We start from the raw sequence: 20,401 nt of genomic DNA, 5'->3' as shown, positions 1-20,401 counted from the left end.
CTGATTTTAAGAGGTGCACATGGATGACTCAGTCAGCTGAGCATCTGATTCTTGATTTTGGCTCAGGTCATGATCCCAGGGTCGGTAGCATCAAGCCCCACACCGGGGTCAGCGTTGAGTAAGGAGCTTGCTTGCCCCTCCTCCCCTACAGGTCCTTTCTTGATAAGCAAACAAACAAACAAATAAATAGGACGCCTGGGTGGCTCGGTCAGTTAAGTGTCAGACTCTTAATTTAGGCTCAGGTCATGATTTCACGGTTCATGGGTTTGAGCCTACCCTGCATCAGGTTCTATGCTGACAGTGCAGAGCCTGCTTGGGATTCTGTCTCCCTCTCTCTCTCTCTTTCTTTCCACCCCTTCCCCTGCTCGCCCTTGTACTTTCTTTCTCTCAAAAATAAACAAACTTTAAAAATAAATAAGTAATACAAAATCTTTTTAAAAATAAAAGTTTATTTTGATGAAGCACTCCTCTTTCCTTTTCTAGTATCTACAGTCCATGTGCTTTTGATTTTGAAAAAACTTACATGCTTTTCATTTCCCATTCTCCCCTACTTTGCCTCATAGCCCTTCTACATTAAAAATGTATTAACTTCTGCAAAATTAGATGGGCTTAGACATGTGAAGCTTACTGAAAATTAGTAGCAGTCACATATTCGAGTCAACTAAAATAAAGACATTCACTGTTCAAATCTGATCAGAGTTAAAAAAAAAAAAGCTATAATCTATTGAATTGTAAAATAAAGTGATGATGAGTACCTAATTTATTTCAAATTCAATGGCAACCCCGCTGGAGGTAACATTGTCTACAGTATTGGCTAACACAAACTGGCTCACTCACTCACTGGCATAAACACCAGGGGTTGCCAAACCTTCATTTAAGCCACACCTAAATCCAAGCACCAAAAATTTAAATCCAACAATTAGATGAAAAGTTAGTTACTGCTTACCCCATCAAGAACTTGGAAATAAAAAATTGTTCTTTAACAGGACAAAGAAAGAACAGATCACAGCAGAGGTTTACAAAATTTACTTTAAAGAAAGATTAGGCAATAAGAGGATTAAAAGATTTGACAAGTCTACAGGAAGATAACTAGAATTGGGAATTGGTCCAACAAAAGCAAAAGAGACCGGGGAGTCAGATGTAGGCAGGATTATCCAGGTGGCATATTTAGGGGAAGGGCATATGATGCACAAACAAGTCTATCCTCATAAAAGCAATTAATGCATCAAGCTAGATAGTAGCCTGATTACAGTAGCCACTAAAAACATCTAAGTAACTTCCCTTGGCTCAGACTCTGCTTAGCAAGCAAACTTGGTATGAGAACTTGGCTCCCTCCTGTAGCCAGGCATGCTGATCACTGAACACAATTATTCTGTCTACTTGAGAGTTATTATTTCTCCTCATAAATTAGTAAACTGTATTTTGGTTTTCATACAGAAGTCTCTTGTGGCTCTGGTTAGTGTAGGTCAATCTCATAATCCAATCACCTCTGAATTAGTGATCAAAATCCCTTTCAAGACCTACTAACTGAGAACCAGGAGTTGGGAGGTCTCAGCATCCTCCCCGGCCATCCAACAGACCTTGTACTCTTGTACTCTTGTACTCTTCCCTGTATTGTCCCATTAAATGGGTTTCCTAGTTGTCCCAACCCCCAAATGTGTGAGTTCTCTTTGCGGGGGGTGGGGTGGAACACTGTTTATCCCAGTTTGAACCACAGGTTTATAAAAGACTTATAGACAGTAAAGAAATCAGTAAGCATATTCATGAGGGTTCTGGAGAACAAAAGAGAAATCGAGCACCAGTTTACAAGCAATGTTATTTAGCCATTTGGAAAAATCTCTAAATTTTATTTGGAACACCTTTCTTTCTTTTATCATCTAACAAAAGAGATAACACACAAAGCCACACTTGCACAATCACAACATCAGCCCCCACTAGGAGCCCTTTAAACAGAGGGGGAGACAATAAAGTGCTGAGAACATCAGGCCCCTTATTTTAAGAAATAAATTATACACTAGTAAAGCCTGCACAGTGCTCTGAAATCACTTTTAAAAATCAACGCAGTTTTGAATCCCAACTCTGTGAATTTAACCCCTCTCGGCCTTAGTTTTCTCACCTAAAAAATGGAACTATCACAAACATTAAGTGAGATCTGTGCAAAAAGCGAGTACAATGCTGAACTCTGAGCAAGCACTCACAAAATCGGCTACCACTGTGACTGAAGAACAAGGTGGTAATCAGCAGACCTCTCACACCACCAGAGGCTAGCCAGTGAAAGGCTCCTAGGTCCTCAACTAGCAGATGTGAGCAGAGCATCACCCAGCCCAAGTCCGTGTAAATTCCGTAAAATTAAGAGCCCTAACAAAACACTGCAAGAGCAGCCATCATTACAGCCCTGCTGAAACTAAAAGGCAAGATGATTATTAAGGACTGGACATGTCTGATCACACCATCACTAGATCTGCGCAGGGCAGTATCAGTGAGGTTTTCTGATGATCTCAATACTCAATGCATACTCTGACGAGTACTCTACACTCAAAGGAATAAAATGCCGGGTAACTGCTTACAGACTCAACACTGTCTGCCTCTTAGGGCAGAACTGGGCTTCCTAAGGAGTAGTATTCACAGGGATGCACGCTGTAGCCCCACAGGCATGACCAGGTTTGATCCTTTTGTCTGGCAATGCAAACTTCCAACACAAGCGGAGTTTCATCACTGGAATGTGACCAGTGCAGGAGTCAAATACCTGATGGTTTAAACAGGTGGTAAGATACAGGACCATGCCCCCAGTTTTTTAATCTCTAAGTACATATTCTCATTACATTAAAAGAATTTGACATCAACTCAGAGAAAGGACCACTCAGAACTGACTGAAATAAAGAAGTTTAATTAGTAACCACTGACAGTCACATGTTCTCGGCAGAGTTCTGATGTGTGAAAACTGTATAATTTTCAGAAATCCCTTCTCAAAATCTTAATGTCCTACCTACCCACCCCTCCCTGCAGACCATACAGGGTTGCAGTGATATCAAGGAAGATAGTACCTCAAGTGCTTTCATAATAAATACTATGAACTACACTCATAATCATTTAAAAAGCTTTCACAAAAAACAGTTTAAACATAAAATTATATGTCAATATACTTTATAAGACGTTTTCTTAAAGAGTATATCCATTCATTCACTGTTAGGATAATTCTTTTGGAAAGGGTTTAGAAAATACACATATATCAAAAGTCATGTTCATTCCTGAGAATGTATCTCAACAACACAAAAAGACTGGAATTCAAAAGGGAAAAACAAAAACAAAAACCACCTCTACATTCAAAGTAGAAGAGCAAAACAACCAGGAGCAAAGAAGCTGTGGCACAGCAACGGAAGCTCACCCAAACAGCTACAGGGACTCTAGGTAACATTTACAAAAGAACATTCGCTTTTAAAAGTGAAAAAGACAAAACTGCACAGGTAAAGACCAATTCTGGTGCACCTTTCCCTTCTGGATCAGACTGGGAGGAAAAATAAAAACTGAAATAGGTGCTCGCTGGTGTGGTGAGATTATGAATGACTTATCACAAAATCGACTTTTATTATGATTTGGAACTGATTTTCTAATAAATAAAAATTGAGATTACTGTGGTATGGAATTCACTACAAATAAGGCATTTTCTTTTAAGCAGACACCCTGGACTTCACCATAATCTCACAGTGACAAAAGTTAGTGGCAAGTTTAAGGACTGCTCACACCGTATGTTTCAAGTATTTTTTTTTTAAGCAAGCAGATAATAACATCAAATCCGCTTTGAAATCTGCAGCCAAAATAAGAATGTTGAATGTGTTCAAAGGTTTTCTCACAGCCAGTTACTTTTCTTAACAATAAGTATAAAGAAGGCAGTATTTTCATCTTCATTTTCCCTTCCAGTTTAAGGAACAGGTTCTTCTCAATTCACACTTCCTGTTGATCTAGCTACTAATTAAGGAAGTGTCCTCCATTCTCTTTAATCTGGTATTCAATACTTATATGTAAAGATCATTTTTAAATGTTAAAACATTTTTGACTGATTCATTTCATTCATAAAACAAAAAAAAAAAACTAAGAATCAACATGTGCTATAATTTTTTCACATCTCTCTACATGCACATTCAAAACCTGGCACCTAGCAATTACTGCCTAAAACTATCCATCTACGCATCAAGATGCTTACCAGTGAAAACAAATTTCCACATGAATGGTCTCTTAAGTAAATCTCTCTTTTGGTTGAAATCTAATGGACTCTTTTTAAAAAGGAGAAATTTTTTGCCTAATTATTATTATGCAGTGTATAAAATTAACAGGTTTTTGAAAAATATTTTCCAGCTAATAAGCACTTTTCATAAGTAACATCAATAGTTACATTGAATGTCCTTTAGAAACACCTCCGCACTAAGGATGAGATGACACAGACCACTTAGGCCTGGTCGGTAAGAGGAAGTTTAATCTCTCCCACATTTGGAAAACCACTACTGCTCTTCTGACTACTGAAAAATTTTGAAACTTTCAGCATCTGAAACTGCTGGAAACAAAAGTTGCAAAAGACACTCTTCTTCACCCTGAAAGAAAAAACTAAAAAGAAAAACCTATCAGGAATCAAAGTGATACAGCTACCAGGCTATACTCATTTTAAGATAAGCACACTAATAGTGGGCTTCAGACTGTTACACTTCACAACCTCCTACAGATGAAGAAAGGATCACCAACCTGGGACAGGGCTGGTCAAGATTCCCATACGGGAGTTCAGAGCAAGAAGACGGTGGGAAGGATTCTCAACCAAGAGCAAAGACAGACAGGAAAGCACATGGCAGGTGCCCACCAAGAAGAAAGGAGTCTGGCCAGCAACAGGGGAAGCCGTAGGAGACGTGGAAAGGCCCACTAGCCCCGTGACACGTGAGGCTCTAAGCCAAAAGGCAGTAATAGGAAGGAATATCACAAAAATTAAGTTTAGAAAATTAATCTGATATTCCTCCATAAAATGGGGGAAGCGGAAGGGAAAGTTAAACGAATGCCAGGAGGCTAAGCAAAGAGTTCACTGCAATAATTAGGCATGAAAGAGTAAGAGAGGGGACCCGTGGAAAGGGGGCAAGGAAGATACAAACGGATGCCCTCTCTGCTTTCAAAGCACTAAGAACACCAGGTAATTTCAAAAGCGAGGATTCATAGCCCATTATGACAAGAAAGAATGAAGTCACTAAGTATATATAAGCCAGCCATCACTGAAATTCTTTTAATGAGAACTCTATTCTGCAGAGTCATGAACAGGCCCCAGGTGTGTACAAATATGGCCTTCCAAGTTTAAGTTCACAAGTCCAATGGGTAGTCTTCAGGCTTTCCTGAAGATCCATGGTGGGCTGCTTCCTAGGAAACAGTTTGAACAAAAAGACGAATCAAGCAGACATTAAGAATTTGGTAGCTCTTAAATTTCAGGACAAGCACAAGTTAGCACAGGTGCAGTCAGTTCTTCAGCGGATGGCTCCCAACCCCCACAGCGCACGCTCCTCGAAGGAGTACAGCGGTTCTGTACCACACAAAGAGCACAATCACTGTTAACAACTTCATCCATGAAATCAAAGAAAACTTTCATAAAAAAATCCAGAGACAAAGTCAGCACATCAATCTCCATGTTCTTTTGTGCACCCCCTCCCAAATCCACTAAAGGTAAAACTCTTTACAGCTTCCCCCTTCAAATTAGTGGAACAGAACCAAACGAAACTTCTTTTCTCTGCTATCTTCGTAAAACTTGATAGATTGGCAGTAAACTGTGCTCAGAAAATGAAAAAATGCCCAGGGTGAACAAGGCTTTTCTGCAGGATGAACAAATAGCATGTAAGGAAAGAGGACTATGTTATCTAGGTTACCCATAAATGAGGTCATGTGTTTCTGTACATATACAAACTATCTGGTTTGTCCTATAACATAACTGTATACATGTTACACTAGGTCTAAACTTAATAATTATCTAAGTGATTTCCTGCAGTGGTACCCAAGAGCCCAATGTGCAAAAGATAAGCCCCCAGATCACACAGGAAACCTGTGAAGTTCATGAATAAAACCATGAAAACATCTACTTTGCTTCATGATCTGCCGACGTCATACCCCCAAAGCAGGAAACAGCTGGACTAAGAGAGGAGAAAGAGTCCTTTGCCTCAAGATGGGAGCAAATACTTAAACCACCCACACACCGAGTCAGCCTCAGGGCATTTTTAATGATTAAATTGACAAGACAAAGATCTCAGTGTGCCAGATATGGACAAGTTCCCTTTTTCATACACTCCAGGAGATAAAAATTTCATAGATATGGCTACTATGTATACCCAGAAACCCCATACAGAAAATAAACTATTTCCTCTACATGCTTTGCTATGAGAATCACAGAATGCATTGATTAATCAACAAGAGATTAACTTTGGTTAAGTCTGGGTCTTATCAGTAAAGTAACAGTAAAGAGACACACAATACTGTTTCATACACACTTGAACAAGAAATATAACAAGAGTAATTCCTATTTTCTAAATACTATTATGTCTGGTTATGTAGATATAATGCGGGTATTTCCATCCACACCGCCAGAGATAACCCAGAGAAAGTGTCCCATTGATCTAGTTACTATATTAAACAGAAGATCCTTTATAATAAATCCCTTATATCGAATTCAACTTGGATGATAATAGCATTGCTGATTTACTATTCATCTTATGCACTACTCTTTGCAAAAGTAGTAATCGAATAGTTTGAAATGTAAAAATACGCAGAGAAGGATGAATGAATAGAGGCTTTTTAGTTTTATCAGTTCTTCATCCTCCCCTTCACAACCCCTCCTCCCCGCTTCACAACCCACATCCCTCAGGATAGAAAAGTAATCTGAATAAAGAATACAGACAATAAATATTTACTGAACTGAACTAAGGTCCCTTGCAGGGAGGGCAATATCAGCTTCTGGAGTAAAAGAGAAAATAAAGAGGAAGCCATGCTTAGGAAAAAATACTTATTTTGTAAGATTCATTCAACACAATATATGGGCAGCCACTGTCTACAATGTTGAGCTGAAGCCTCTACCCTGAACAAACTTATGAGCAGAAAAATAGAAAATCATTATACACAAATCACTACATATGAAATAAATTAGAGCCATAGAATGACACAAATAACTTGCTAGTTGAATTCCTCTCTATAGATTCTGGTTAGTAAGAGCATGAAAAGCTTTACAGAGGAGCAGATAAGTGAAGTTAAATAACGGATAGACTCTGGACACGAAGAAATCAATAGAAAAACCCAACAAGATTTGGAGTGACAGAGATGTGAATTCAAATAGCTGGTTCAGGATCATGTTAACCTTTCTAATCCCTTTTTGCCTGGTCTATAAAAGGGCATCACGATATTGTAGGACCACTGTGAAGATTGTAATGTATACAAAGTAGCACAGTACCTGGGAAATTATATACGGTCAATGTATTGCAGCTATTATTATTCCTGAGCCTACTGAAATAGAACTTACCTGGTATTCAAACCCACAACTTGATACTCATCACCTCAGCTGGAATCACCTGCCCTTAGGACTCATTTTCCTCATGTAAAAAAATGGTACTAATATGTCCCACAAATCTGTTCAGAGATTCACATAAGCAATGAAATCAATGTCAAAGTATCTTGAAAAGTGTTAATGCATTATTGTAGTTATTCAGCTGGCCTACCCTCAAATACAACATAGTGATGTGAATGAAAAGAATGAAAGTGTTTCAACCAATGGAGAATAAAGGGGGAGAAATTTAATGAAGACAGATTAAGCAGTATGTGGATATGCTACATCCTGCTGCAAAGGATATACAGTGGTAGGTATGTCTATTCTTCTCAATACAGGATAGAAGGCAGATACTGGAATGAGCAAGGTTCCAAACAGGTCTCAAAGTAGTGGGACAGAATTGAGAACCAGGTTCCAAATGTCAGATGCCCCCACATTCTCAACGTTAGAAGATACCTTTTTCTATCTTGTTCTTCAAAATGCCCAGTCCCAAAACCATTATGAGATCCCAGGAACTTCCCCAAACAATATCTTAAAGAGGTCCCTTACTTCATTTCTCACACATAATCACTAACCTCATACAGGAAAGTTATGACTAAGATCTCATACCTACAGGTTACTTGGTATGGCCAGCTATGTATGTTTTCTCTTAAGGAAACATTCTAATAATAGCAAGATGCCAAATATGCCCATCAACCAAATGGTATTAATATAAGGTTAGAGGAACCAAGCAGTTTTACCATTCCTGTCTGTACTCAAAAGCTACATTTTGTGGGGAAAAGGGACTCATTGCATTCTTTGGTCAGGTGTTTTTATAGTAATACACCAAAGATTTTATTAATTTTCCTTCCCTTCTGCAAGAAAGGGTGCATGATTTTGCTGGCATACAATATATCTCCTTTCCAAATTCTGTCAGTTTTGGAGTCAACTGAGTTACTCTTATGTAACTCTAATTGCAAGAAACTGCCAAGGTAAGGTAGTCATTGCTGGGCTATGAATCCTAAAAGGACTGTTAGTTACCAAAAAAGCCTCCAGTTCTATGAACCATTCTGTTTGCCATGATGGAAAGATGTGGAAAATAATTTAATAAACTTGGTATCCACATTAGGCTTCCACTTGCCTCGATTTCAGAATTACCACCCATGAGCCCTTAGGAACAGACACGTCAATGCCCTAGACAACTGCAGACTGGTGAATGAGTCACTTAGAAAACTCAATGAAAAGTTACAGAACCTCTACATCACTAGGAGGACGTAACTCTAAAAAGACATCTTTTAGATGCCTTCAGGCATATCCTAGAAAAAGCAGAACTATTTCTATTTTCTATCTTTTTAAAGATAGAAATGAGGACAAACTCCAAAACCTTAGACTTGAAAGGGTCCTGGGAAACTAGTCCAGCATCTTTGTCTTACAGATGGGAAAAAAGTCAAAGTCCAAAGAAGATGAACGTGTGAGCCAAGGCTGGACCGTGGCTTCAGGGTTCTGGTCCAGAGCACTCTATCCCGCCAAGTTATACCTTTCTTTGGGTGAACAGCTCTCTAGCTCCCCAAATGACTACCAAATTCCTCCCTTTACTAGCCGTTTCGCTACTCTACCCTTACAGAAAGAATTCCTATGTAATCTCCAAGAAGAATCTGCAGTTATATCTTAGGGGAGCCTGGGTGGCTCAGTAGATTAAGCAACTTCAGATCAGGTCATAATCTCAGAGCTTGTGAGTTTGAGTTCCATATCAAGTTCTGTGCTGACAGTGCAGAGCCTGCTTCAAATCCTCTGTCTCCCTATCTCTCTCTCTCTGCCCCTCCCCAGCTTGTGCCCTCTCTTTCAAAAATAAACATTTTTTTTTAAATTTTTAAGGAAAAAAATCTGCAGCTATATTTCAAATCTATCTCACCTTCTTCTACTTCCAGGGAACATGACCGGATTCTCATTAGGACTCCACACACAAGAGCACCTCCCAGATCTGCTTCCTCAGGTTTATAAACTTGTCTATGTTTTTTTCTATGTTTCAGCTTTCTAAAACAAAGATGAAGGAACACATATCTAAATACATTCCATTTATTCCAGAAATAATCACTACTATCTCAACATCCCTAAAAATGGTCAAGTTTTCTACATATAAAACATTAAGGAATCTTAAATAGAAAAAAAGTGCTCGGTTTTTAGAAAACCAATTATGCAAAACAAGGCGCCTTTTTGTCAACAGCTCTCCTCTTGGCAAATTCATCCTTTTTTAAGACACAAAAAGTAGGAACAGTGCTGTCCTCTCACAGGTGAAGCAAGTAAATCATACAAGATCAGAAACCAAACCAACGTAGAAACCAAGCCCAGGACCCCAAGTTAGTGAGCCTTCCTCAGTACTACAAAGATATGCTCCTGAATATTCACCCAACAGCCTAATCTTCTCATGTGTAAATTTAAGAAGCTGCTCCAATTTGTGCCTTTCAACTTTTGAGGACTATAACTTTAAGTTGAATGGAACTGGCCAGCAAGGAGAGTAAATGAAATATTTGAAAATAAGTTGTGGCTTAACCCTAAGACATCTTACTTTACTATCTTCCTTTTCATGTTGACTTTCTAGAATAAGAGGTAAGTAAAACACTGGCATTTGTGATCCTTCAGCTAAGAACAACTGTACTTCAGACAGCTAGCAAGGTTTGAGGTGATGTTTTAAGTAGCTCCTTCTTAGCGAGATTTCTAAGAAATGCTCTAAATTTTGCACAGTCTAGTATTGGCTGTCATGAAAAAAATGTTAACAAGAGCCAAGAAGCATTAACTTTACTAGAGATCAATTACTCTTAATGGAACCAATTCTCTTTCAATTCTCACAATTCATAACATTCTTAATACAAGGAACCAGGACTCATTTTCGCCTACCAAAATGAGGTATCTTTTATTGTAATGAGGACTCACACAAGTATAAGTGCGTGAGCATACACGCACACACACAAATACCACAAAATAAGTGGAACAAAAATAGTGCTTGGCTGAAAAATCAATGCAATTTACTTGAGACTAGCGTTTATTTGGTTAGAGACTTTGTATATACACATCCTCTCTCTTTCATTGCTTAAAGGGAAGGAAATTTAATGAGGTTGAACTTATTAGAAGCTGTAGCTTTATTTTATAATAAAAGCTTATAATTCTTCAATTCTCTTTTGCCAATCTCCTTTATAACACTGCAAAAAACATTCTCCCATCTTGTACCGTCCAGACGCTAACTAAATAAACCAGAAGACAATTCCCAAGTCTTATACTCCTCCATCAAATAATCACAAACTGTCTGAGCAATACTGGTCACTCCTTTCTCTAAACCTGAAATATATAGGAAACACTGTGCATTCTTCCTGTCATCAAGTGTATTCTCTGCTTCCTCAACTAGCTACAGAGTTCCTTGAGTACAAAAACCTCATTCTCTGTACTTGGTTTGTCCACACTGTGCCTAGCCAAAGGGTTATGCTTTCAAAACATAGGGGCACCTGGCCGGCTCAGTCAATAAAGTGTATAATTCTTGATCCTGGGGTCATGAGTGTGAGCCCCACGTTGAGGGCAGAATCTACTTTAAAAAAAAAAAAACTACTTTAGTATCTGTATTTTGGGAGAAACATATATTAAGCATTTTTAAAAATCCTCCCCCAAAATGTCAATTTTTTATATGCAGCTTACTAAAATAAGATTTTTACCACCAATTACTTTACAAGCATTGGCTTCATTTACTCTAAGGAACATGCTTCGGAGAGCATCACTTACTAGACCTGTCCTGATGGATTACTGATGAGATGATGCATGCAAACGCCTTAGCGCCCATGTTAATACCCTGTCAGCGAACGGTGCTTATTATTACGCTACGATTACACACTGAGGAATGAGCAAGTGACCCCTCGTGACTGCTGGGACACATTTTGGTTATCTGCATAAGCCTACATCCAGGTGTGAATATACAGATACCAAAAAAATAGTATTTTTAACAAAAATAAGAAAGCTGAGGTTTAGAAACCATGGGTAGGGGAGAAGCCATTTTTGGAAGGAAAAATCTTAAAAATATTTCTGTCAGGTCATCTGGGTGGCTGCCAGTTAAGCGTCTAACTCTTGATTTCAGCTCAGGTCATGAACTCACAGGTTCATAAGTACAAGCCCGCCATCAGGTTCAGCACTGACAGTGTAGAGCCTGCTTGGGATTCTCTCTCTTTCTCTCTCTCTCACTCTCTCTCTCTCAAAATAAAAAAAAGTGTGTGTGTGTACACACACATGTATATATATAGTTTTGTCATCATTTAAATAAAACTCACTTTCTTTTCGATTCTGGTCACTTTTCTTCAATTAAACAGACTTAAGCCTTTAGAGATTATATAATGTACAAAGCAGCAAAGGGCATTATTTTATTTTGTATAATTAATTTTTAAAATTTGGGATTTGATTTCTGCTAGAGTGGACCAAGCTAAAGTCACAGGAGTGGGGAATAAGATAAACATGGTTTTCCCATCTATACTTAGTATCTGATTCATCTGTTAACTTTCTGTTCAAATTTTGCTCCAAAAGCTGAGAAAAATCTCTTCCCCATTAACCATAAAGGATTTATTAATGTGCAACTGTTTTCATGTCAGGCAGACACAGGAGACATAAAGCCACCTACCTAACTTCTCTTAAAGCTCTATGAGAAAAACAAGAACAGGCCCAAAACCCACGAATCCAAGATGACAGGACACTGGGACTCTGATCACAAGATGATTCACAGAAGCTGGAAACAAAATCTTGTAACACAGGAAGCAAGACTCTCAGAACCAAAACACCAAAAGAGTTTAACTAATGCTTAACCACAAAGGCAGTCTATGAATATCTGCTATACATCAGGAGAAGTATCTTAATTCTGAATCCTCAGAACCTGGCACAGTGCTTGGATCAAAGAATGTTCACTAAATCAATGAACAAATGTGTTTAGTGAATGGTATATAAGAGAATCCAAAATACAGCTATTCTCCCTCCTTTAAAACATTAAAATAGATGTGGGAGCTTTTAAGTAATAGATATGCAAAAAGTAAAACAAAACAAAATAAAAAATACACCTAAGGTTAAGCTCCAGAACAGGAGAACCACAAGCAAATGCCCCCAGCTTGAGAACCTTTTACACCTTCGGCTCTTAATTCAAACTATATGTTCTACCTTATCACCAGTACATCCTGTCAACCACCAGAATGACCAGAAGTCAGCTGTGCTTTATACTCCCATTTCTTTTAGAATTATGGCAATCTTCCCTATCAATGTGTTCAGAGGACAGGAAATTTTGTTTTTGCAAATTTTAAACATGATAAACAAACCAAAATTCTTGTTCCTGAATTCTATGTATATGAGGGCGGGCTGGCCGACACCTCTGCTTTCTGGGATTATTGCACCACGTATCCAACAACTTCTTCTCCACAATGGAGCTCTAAACAACCTCCTCGACCCACTCTAAAAACAGGTCATCCACATGTTATCCACAGCCAATCTAAGACTCCCTTCTGCCGTAAAAAGAACCTGGCAAGTGGAAAATGAGGCAAAAGTAAGGATATGTAATGCATATAAAACTATTCTGTAGAACTTTAAAGCCTCAATTTACAATTGACTGGTTAATATAATCATCAATAATTTGTGCTCATGTTTTGGTTGCTTTGTTTTATTTTTAAGACATTAGGCTAAGGTTAACAGTCTTATACTGAAATCATTTTGGCAAAATTCTTCAATATCCCATTCCTATCATGAGGATGGCAACAAGGAAAAGCAAGCACATACTTCTGGAGACTAGATTCAGACACACTGATGAAAGACAGCTCCAAACTTCCCTTAAAAACAGGCCCGCTTTCCTGACACACCAGCTCACGTACCTCTCCCATCGCTCTTCCCTCCAGAGCAAGTGCTTGAAAATCATGATTCAGCTCATCCATAGAGCGCACCTATCATTCAAAATAGAGAAGGAAAAAGTTCTGAGTTAGCATCTTGAATCGTATGCTCACATTAAACACAAACGTTTACTTTCAGATATTGACAAAGATGTAACAACAATCAAGTGGCTGAGATTAAACATCCACTTACCTTTAATCATCAGGGTTCAGAGCCAATGATCCCTGTTTTCTCCCCGCCCATTCTTTTTTTAAGCCAGAAAAAGTATATTCACCAAATGAGAATGATGTTAGCTATTTTTCATATATTTTAAATTGATAAGACCAGTATGCTGAAGGGCAATGACCATGATTATGTGACCTGAACATGGCTCTGTACTCAAAAGCCACAGTGCTTGCCCTCAACTGTGAAAAGCAAGTAGACACAAGGGACGGATAAAGAAGATGTGGCTTTTATATACAATGGAATACTACTTAGCAAGGAGAAAGAATGAAATCCTGCCATTTACAGCAACATGGATGGAACTGGAGGGTATTATGCTAAGTGAAATAAGTCAGAGAAAGACAGATACCATATGTTTTCACTCATATGTGGATCTTAAGATACTTAACAGAAGACTCGGGGGGAGGGGAAGGGGAAAAAAAAGTTAAAACAGTGAAGGAGGGAGGCAATCCGTAAGAGACTCTTAAATACAGAGAACAAACTGAGGGTTGATGGGAGGCAGGGGAGAGGGGCAGGTGGGTGATGGGCATTGAGGAGGGCACTTGTTGGGATGAGCACTGGATGTTGCATAGAAGCCAATTTGACAATAAGTTATATTTAAAAAAAGAAAACAAAAGAAACAAGGGGACTCATTTGATCCAACCCAGTATTTGTTTGATAAACCTCAGGGAAAGGCATTGCAAACCGTATAATGCCGTGTCCCAACATTTCTCCGTGTTGGAAGATCTCTTCAGAGGGGCTCCTAAGATCTCAACTCCAGGAGGAAAAAAAAACAGCTCATCACAAGAATCCCTTCAAACCTCACCTATCATTAAATGCACTACCCACATCATAACAATCTTTCCAGGCTTCAATTAACTCCTATGTAAGGTCATTTCTACAAGATAAGGTTAAGAGCAAGGATTAAGTGTGAAGTAGTGTATTTGAAACAATAATTCAAACACCTTGTGCTGTCTAATATTCCTTAAGTCCTCTCAGTTATGAGCAGCAAGCCATCTCTGCTGCCTGAGGCCAGAGGACTGTCCCTCGTTCATTCAAGAGGAAGGGCTCTTCCGCCTGCCCAGGAGAGACAGCACAGTGTCAGAAGCAGGTCTCCCAAACCCCTCATCTGACCATCACTAACGCCTGGTGTACGTGTCCAACTACTAGCAGTGGCACATGCAAAGGCCAGGCTGAGGGCAGGCAGGGAGATGGAAGAGCATGGAGAACATGGGCCAGGATACAGCTAGGAGAACCAATTCAAGGATTTTACTAACAGGGCTACCTCTTTATCACCAATAACCTTAATTTGAGTGAACTGACACCACATAAAAATATAGTTGCACTGCTGTTGAGTCACATATTTTCAAAACTCAGGGCTGATACATGCTACAAAATGACACAATGTGTCACTAAGACAAAACAGCTTTGAGATGCTTGTTAAAAATGGAAATTTATAAAATTCAAAATGAAGCTAAAATTCAGCCCTATGAGAAAAGACATGGAGATCAAGCTTTTTACTGTGGCTAAAATAGTTTCAAAGGGCCTTGAAACAAGCTATGAACATGTAACAAGGTGTTTCCTTATTCAGATAAACACACTGCATAAGCTTCTAAACTATTGGTAGTAAAGATAAAGGGGAGAGGGACAGTGCGGGGAGGGGAGAATGAGGACGGAATGTTAACTGGAAAACTACAAATGTCACAGGAAATCATTTTGAACCTTCAGGCCAGAGTTAACATTTACCAAGCATGTAAATCAAATGCATAAAGCTCTGTATCTAGCTCTTTCTGTAGAGTCTAATCATACACTTAATTGGAACTAGGCATTTCTTGAAAATCCAAAAATCTACAAATAGTTTTAACCAAGAATGTTGGAAATTCTATTTCTATTTCCCAAGAAGGGAGATATAAATAGAGTAATGGAAGGTATGGAACATGCAGTACACATATTTATGTCATCACCATAACAACATCACAGCAATGATTTCCATTTAAAAGATGAGAAAACTGAGCCTGACAAATGCCCTTCCCAACTATTGTTAAGAGGGCAAAGCACTTAAATGGCACTGCCAAGATTTAAATCCAGGTCTCCCAATTCAAAATGCAATGTCCTTTCTATGTGGCCAAGCTGTCCCTAAGGCAGATGCAGGAAGTTTTCAACCCCCAGATAATAGTGCCTTCTGTTCTGCCTGGGCTTCCAGGAGTGTGCTCTCTTGGGTCTTTTTGCCTCGGCTTTCCACTGTCTCCTCCCCCCACCTTCAAAGTCAGCCCATCCTGCCCTGGGAGAAATTTCCATTCCCTCCAAATGATCTTCCCATCCATCATTCACTCATTCATTCTCTCTCTCTCTCTCTCTCTTTCTCCCTCTCCCCGCCCCTCCTTTCCCTCTCTCCCTCTATCTCTCTGTTCTTACTTGCTAGCGCTCTCAGGTCTTCCTCCTCCCTCTCTTCAGTTCCCACAGCCCTCCCTCTTTCCCGGTGTCCCCCTCTGCCTCCCTCAGCGGATGGGCCACTCCTCCTCCTGCCTCTGTGCAACACCCTCCGAGCTCCTGTGAGGAGTTCTTCTCACACAGGTGAGAAGGAGCCTCACTTTCCAAAGTTTGCCATTCTAGTCCAGAAACTCCATTATAAACCATTTGCCCACAGGTGACCAGACCAGGCAAACCAAATCATTCTCACAAAAACCGTTTTTAACTAGTCCGGAACTTATTGTTTATGGTAGAAGCTATACCTGGTATGGTCATCAACACCAGGCAGACTCTCCACACAATTTCTTCCTAGGAAACAAAACTAATGATCAGAAGAAGATGCTCGGAAATCAAGGGAAATCAAAGAATGAAGAAATATTTTAGGCCGGTAACAAAGAAGCTCCTTCTATCATAAAAGAGAAAAGCTGGCTATAAATTAGAATCAGAGTGAATGCTCCCATCAGGACAGAACAATCTTTTCCAGTCCTGGTGCTCTACTTTTCCTTTCTCTAGATTTGAGTGCCAGGTTAATGTTAATTTCTAGCACTACTTACTAATTCCTTCTCCATTTTTGCTAAATGTCTATAAGACAACCTTCCTTCCACTAACTGATCTTACCTATATGATTTTGTTTCACAAATCTATTTCCTAAGGAAGTTTTCCTCTTTGGGCTACTTGCCAGTAACATGTAACTTTCTCAAAACCATCCAGGACTTTCTACCGCTGCCCCTCCCCATAAGTCATCTCCCAGTCCCTTTATTAAAGAGACAAAGCGATAGAAGCACTTTAGTGCCTGACCTGCATCTATATTCCTCTCTTCACCCCACCACAGATGCCGTTCACACACAGGTCCTACGCTTCTAAGTTTCCCTTCCATTCCCCAGTTCCCAGAACTTTCTTCTGTAAACCTCAACACTTATCTCTCCTTCTAGCAGGGATCCTGTCCTAATAGAGCTATAATTTAGCAAATTAAGTTGCATGTTTTACCACACATAAGTTATAAAATCAAAACAGATAAACCCAGAATTATATCACACTTGGAAAATTAAAAATTAAGCAAAAGTATCATTTTACAAATCTTTAAGGTAATCATGGTCTAAAGTGCCTGTCTTTTCCATCACCCCTTAAGAAACCTACTTACAATACCCAACATCCCACACACTTATCAGAATCATCAACGAATGATACACACGTCACTATTATGTCATCTGTAAACCTGAGATTTTACAAGTTTGTGTACTGGTTATAAATGAGACAAGATGTCCAATACTTAGTAGGCACTTATTCGACTGTACCTACCTCACAGGTTATTCTGTTCTAAGTTACCGAAATGTCTCTCTCACCCACCCATCCCTTCTTTCCCCACCCCCAGAGGGTGAAGTTTTGGCCTTTCCTTGTTGGAAGGGTGGGGAGAGTGTCTCTCCAGTTCAGCATTTCAGTAATCCATTTATTAGAAGTACCTAGATCATGCAAACGTCTACATTACTTTCTAGAACTTAGCATTTCAAAGCACATCCATCTCTCTCTCCAGTCCCAGCCAAATCATCAATTCAGAGAAATGTCAACACTTTTACTCTCCATCCTCATCCATTCCAAAACTTCCAAAAGAAAGAAAGGGAAAAAAACAAAACACCATCACTGGCTCAACCCCATGTTCTTTCAGCTCTCAGTTTTTAAAACACTCAGTAAAATCACCTTCTAAAATTCCTTCACTCCTGAACCTCGCCTGCCAGTGCGGTCTCCTGATTCTCCTCCTACCTCACCATTCAGATGTCTGACTCTGGTTGCCAACCAACACAGTAGTCAAAGGAGGGGTGGGGAGAACAAACTTAGGCACAAAGACATTCAAATGTATAAAGTTCATGATCCAAATATTTTATGAAATACAATTAAATCTTTTTTCAAGCAGATATTATTGAACATTATACCTCAAAGAATAGAATGAAGCAAATCATCACAGTAGACCACACAGTCCAGAAAAAAAAAACCTAAAAAAGAAGCAAGTTTTGATAGCGCTGTGGTTAGGTTGTTAGCCTTACTTTACTAGCATTCCTGTCTCCTAACTGCTCAGTGTGTCTTTACAAGCACAGTTCCTTTACTTGAGCCAGTCTGACCAGTTCCGTGTTGCTTGCACAGAAGAACCAGACTCAGACACAAGGGTATTACTGACTTGGTATTTATTAAATCACACTGGAAGTCTATTTCTTTTTTAATGTTTGTTTATTTTTAGAGAGAGAGTACAAGCAGGGAACGGGGGGGGGGGGTGCGCAGAGAGAGAAAGGGAGAGAGAGAATCCCAAGCAGAGTCCAGTGCAGGGCTCAATTTCTCGAACCATGAGATCATGACTTGAGCCAAAATTAAGGGTTGGATACTTAACCAACTGAGCCACCCAGGTGCCTTGATATATTTTAATAAAGAGTAACTGAGCTATATAGTGCACTTAAATAAAATTCAACAACTCAATAATTTCTGAATATTCTCTGTAATTGGACACGTTTCAAGACATCTGCTCAGAAAGGACAAGTTCATGATTCCCACCACCCCTCGCCACAAACACCTACTACAAAAGTGTTCCCCTAAATGGCCAAATCCCTAGTAACCTGGTGAGAAACGATAAACTGACAAATCAGGTTCCTCTCTTACCATTTGAGCCTGTCGGCTGTGGAGATATAAAATGAAATTTCCTAAAGATCTGGCAGTTGGGGCTATCATTTTTGATTCAAGTATAAGCTGGTGAATAAGCAGAAGACAGTCAACACAGAAAAGAATGTGCTGGAAACAGAAAGGCACCCCATGCCAGGAGGGCCCATATTTACATTTTTCTACACAGGGGAAGTCAGAGAGAATCCCTGGCGTTCTTTCATTTAATGCCCTGAATTTTGGCTAGTTAAAATATATTTCTATACCATGAGACTAAAATTGCCTTTACTAGAATATTTGTTTCCTCAACGACTGAATCTCAGTTGTCAGAGGAGCTTCCATAACTACCTTTGTTCTCCTGGAGGATTTTTTACACAGCCTAGTTCACAATGGCTCTGTTTCCCTAGCACAGATCCAGAACAATATAAGCAGAAGAGTTGGTGCCAAGAACCATTACAGGAAGGAGACACCAGTGAGAAGAAGCCAGGCAAATGGAAGAGAAACTTGAGGGGCGCTTGGCTGGCTCAGATGGTTAGCGCATGTGACTCTAGATCTTGGGGCTGGTCTGGTTGAGCCCCATGTTGGGTGTAGAAATTACTTTAAAAAAAACAAAACTTAAAGCAGGAGAAACTTGAGTAAGGAAATATGGAAAGGGAATATAAGAATTAACTACTAAGTCTGTTCTACAGTACCTCTTGCACCACTATGTGTCTATATCATAAACAATAACGACTGATATTTACTAAGCCTTACTACTTTGTGCCAGACTGTCCTATAAATACTTTATATGTTTTGTGATGTCTTTAACAATCATAATTTGAAAATGCAGAGGGGCGCCTGGGTGGCTCAGTCAGTTAAGCGTCCAAATTCGGCTCAGGTCATGATCTCGCCATTTGGGAGTTTGAGCCCCATGTCGGGCTCTGTGCTGACAGCTCAGCGCCTGGAGCCTGCTTCCAATTCTGTGTCTCTGCCTCTCTCTGCCCCACCCCGTGCTCATGCTCTGTCTCTCTGTCTTTCAATAATAAACACTAAAAAAAAAAAAAAAAAAAGTAGGTATTCTTATAAAAGCACCCACTTTGTAAGAAAAGCAAAACCTAATTACATTCCTCAAATAAATTTTTTTTTCATTTTTCAAAGATGTTTTATTTTTTCTTTGAAATTTTGTTTTATTTTATTTTTTTACTTTATAAAGTTTCATATTTTTTAACATATGCAATTATTTTCCATCATTTACAATATAGTAGTTACAATGACACTCCAAACAGAAAAGCAAAGTAAAAAATCAAAACTCCAACTTCTGTTTCATGTAATTAGACTTATACAGAAATTAGAAGGTTAAGTAACAACTAGTTAATCACCTAATTTCACAGCTGTCTGAAGTGGCGATCGTTATATAGCAGCTTATCTATGATACATTCAAGATACATGATACAATATATTACTTGTTCATAAGCTACAACACAGCCTGCTTAATACCTTTCCTTAAATTCCACCTCTATACTACAATATGCTTGAGGTCCATGCAAAAAAGTAGCTACCTTTTATGTAGGAAATGGATGATTAAGTCTTTGGTGCTGTAAAAGCAACTTCATTTAAACATAACCACCCCCACCACCAAAAAAAGAAGAGGAAAAAAAAAGTAAAGAAAATAATAAGGGAAAAACCCAA

The 20,401-nt window shown here is 39.1% G+C and overlaps 1 protein-coding gene across 16 annotated transcripts in view; it reads right to left on the bottom strand.

Moving 5' to 3' along the window:
• PUM1 (pumilio RNA binding family member 1) overlaps positions 1-20,401 on the bottom strand; it is a 131,849-nt gene that overhangs the window by 76,654 nt on the left and 34,794 nt on the right. For all 16 annotated transcript variants that reach the window (XM_029948287.1, XM_029948295.1, XM_029948297.1 and 13 more), the window contains one exon: positions 13,408-13,476. In XM_029948287.1, coding sequence (XP_029804147.1) covers positions 13,408-13,476 — 69 coding nt within the window. The remainder of the gene's footprint in view (positions 1-13,407; positions 13,477-20,401) is intronic.

The sequence above is a fragment of the Suricata suricatta genome, chromosome 8 (assembly GCF_006229205.1).
Source record: "Suricata suricatta isolate VVHF042 chromosome 8, meerkat_22Aug2017_6uvM2_HiC, whole genome shotgun sequence".
NCBI lineage: Eukaryota > Metazoa > Chordata > Mammalia > Carnivora > Herpestidae > Suricata > Suricata suricatta.
This window is presented reverse-complemented; position numbering and strand designations above follow the sequence as displayed.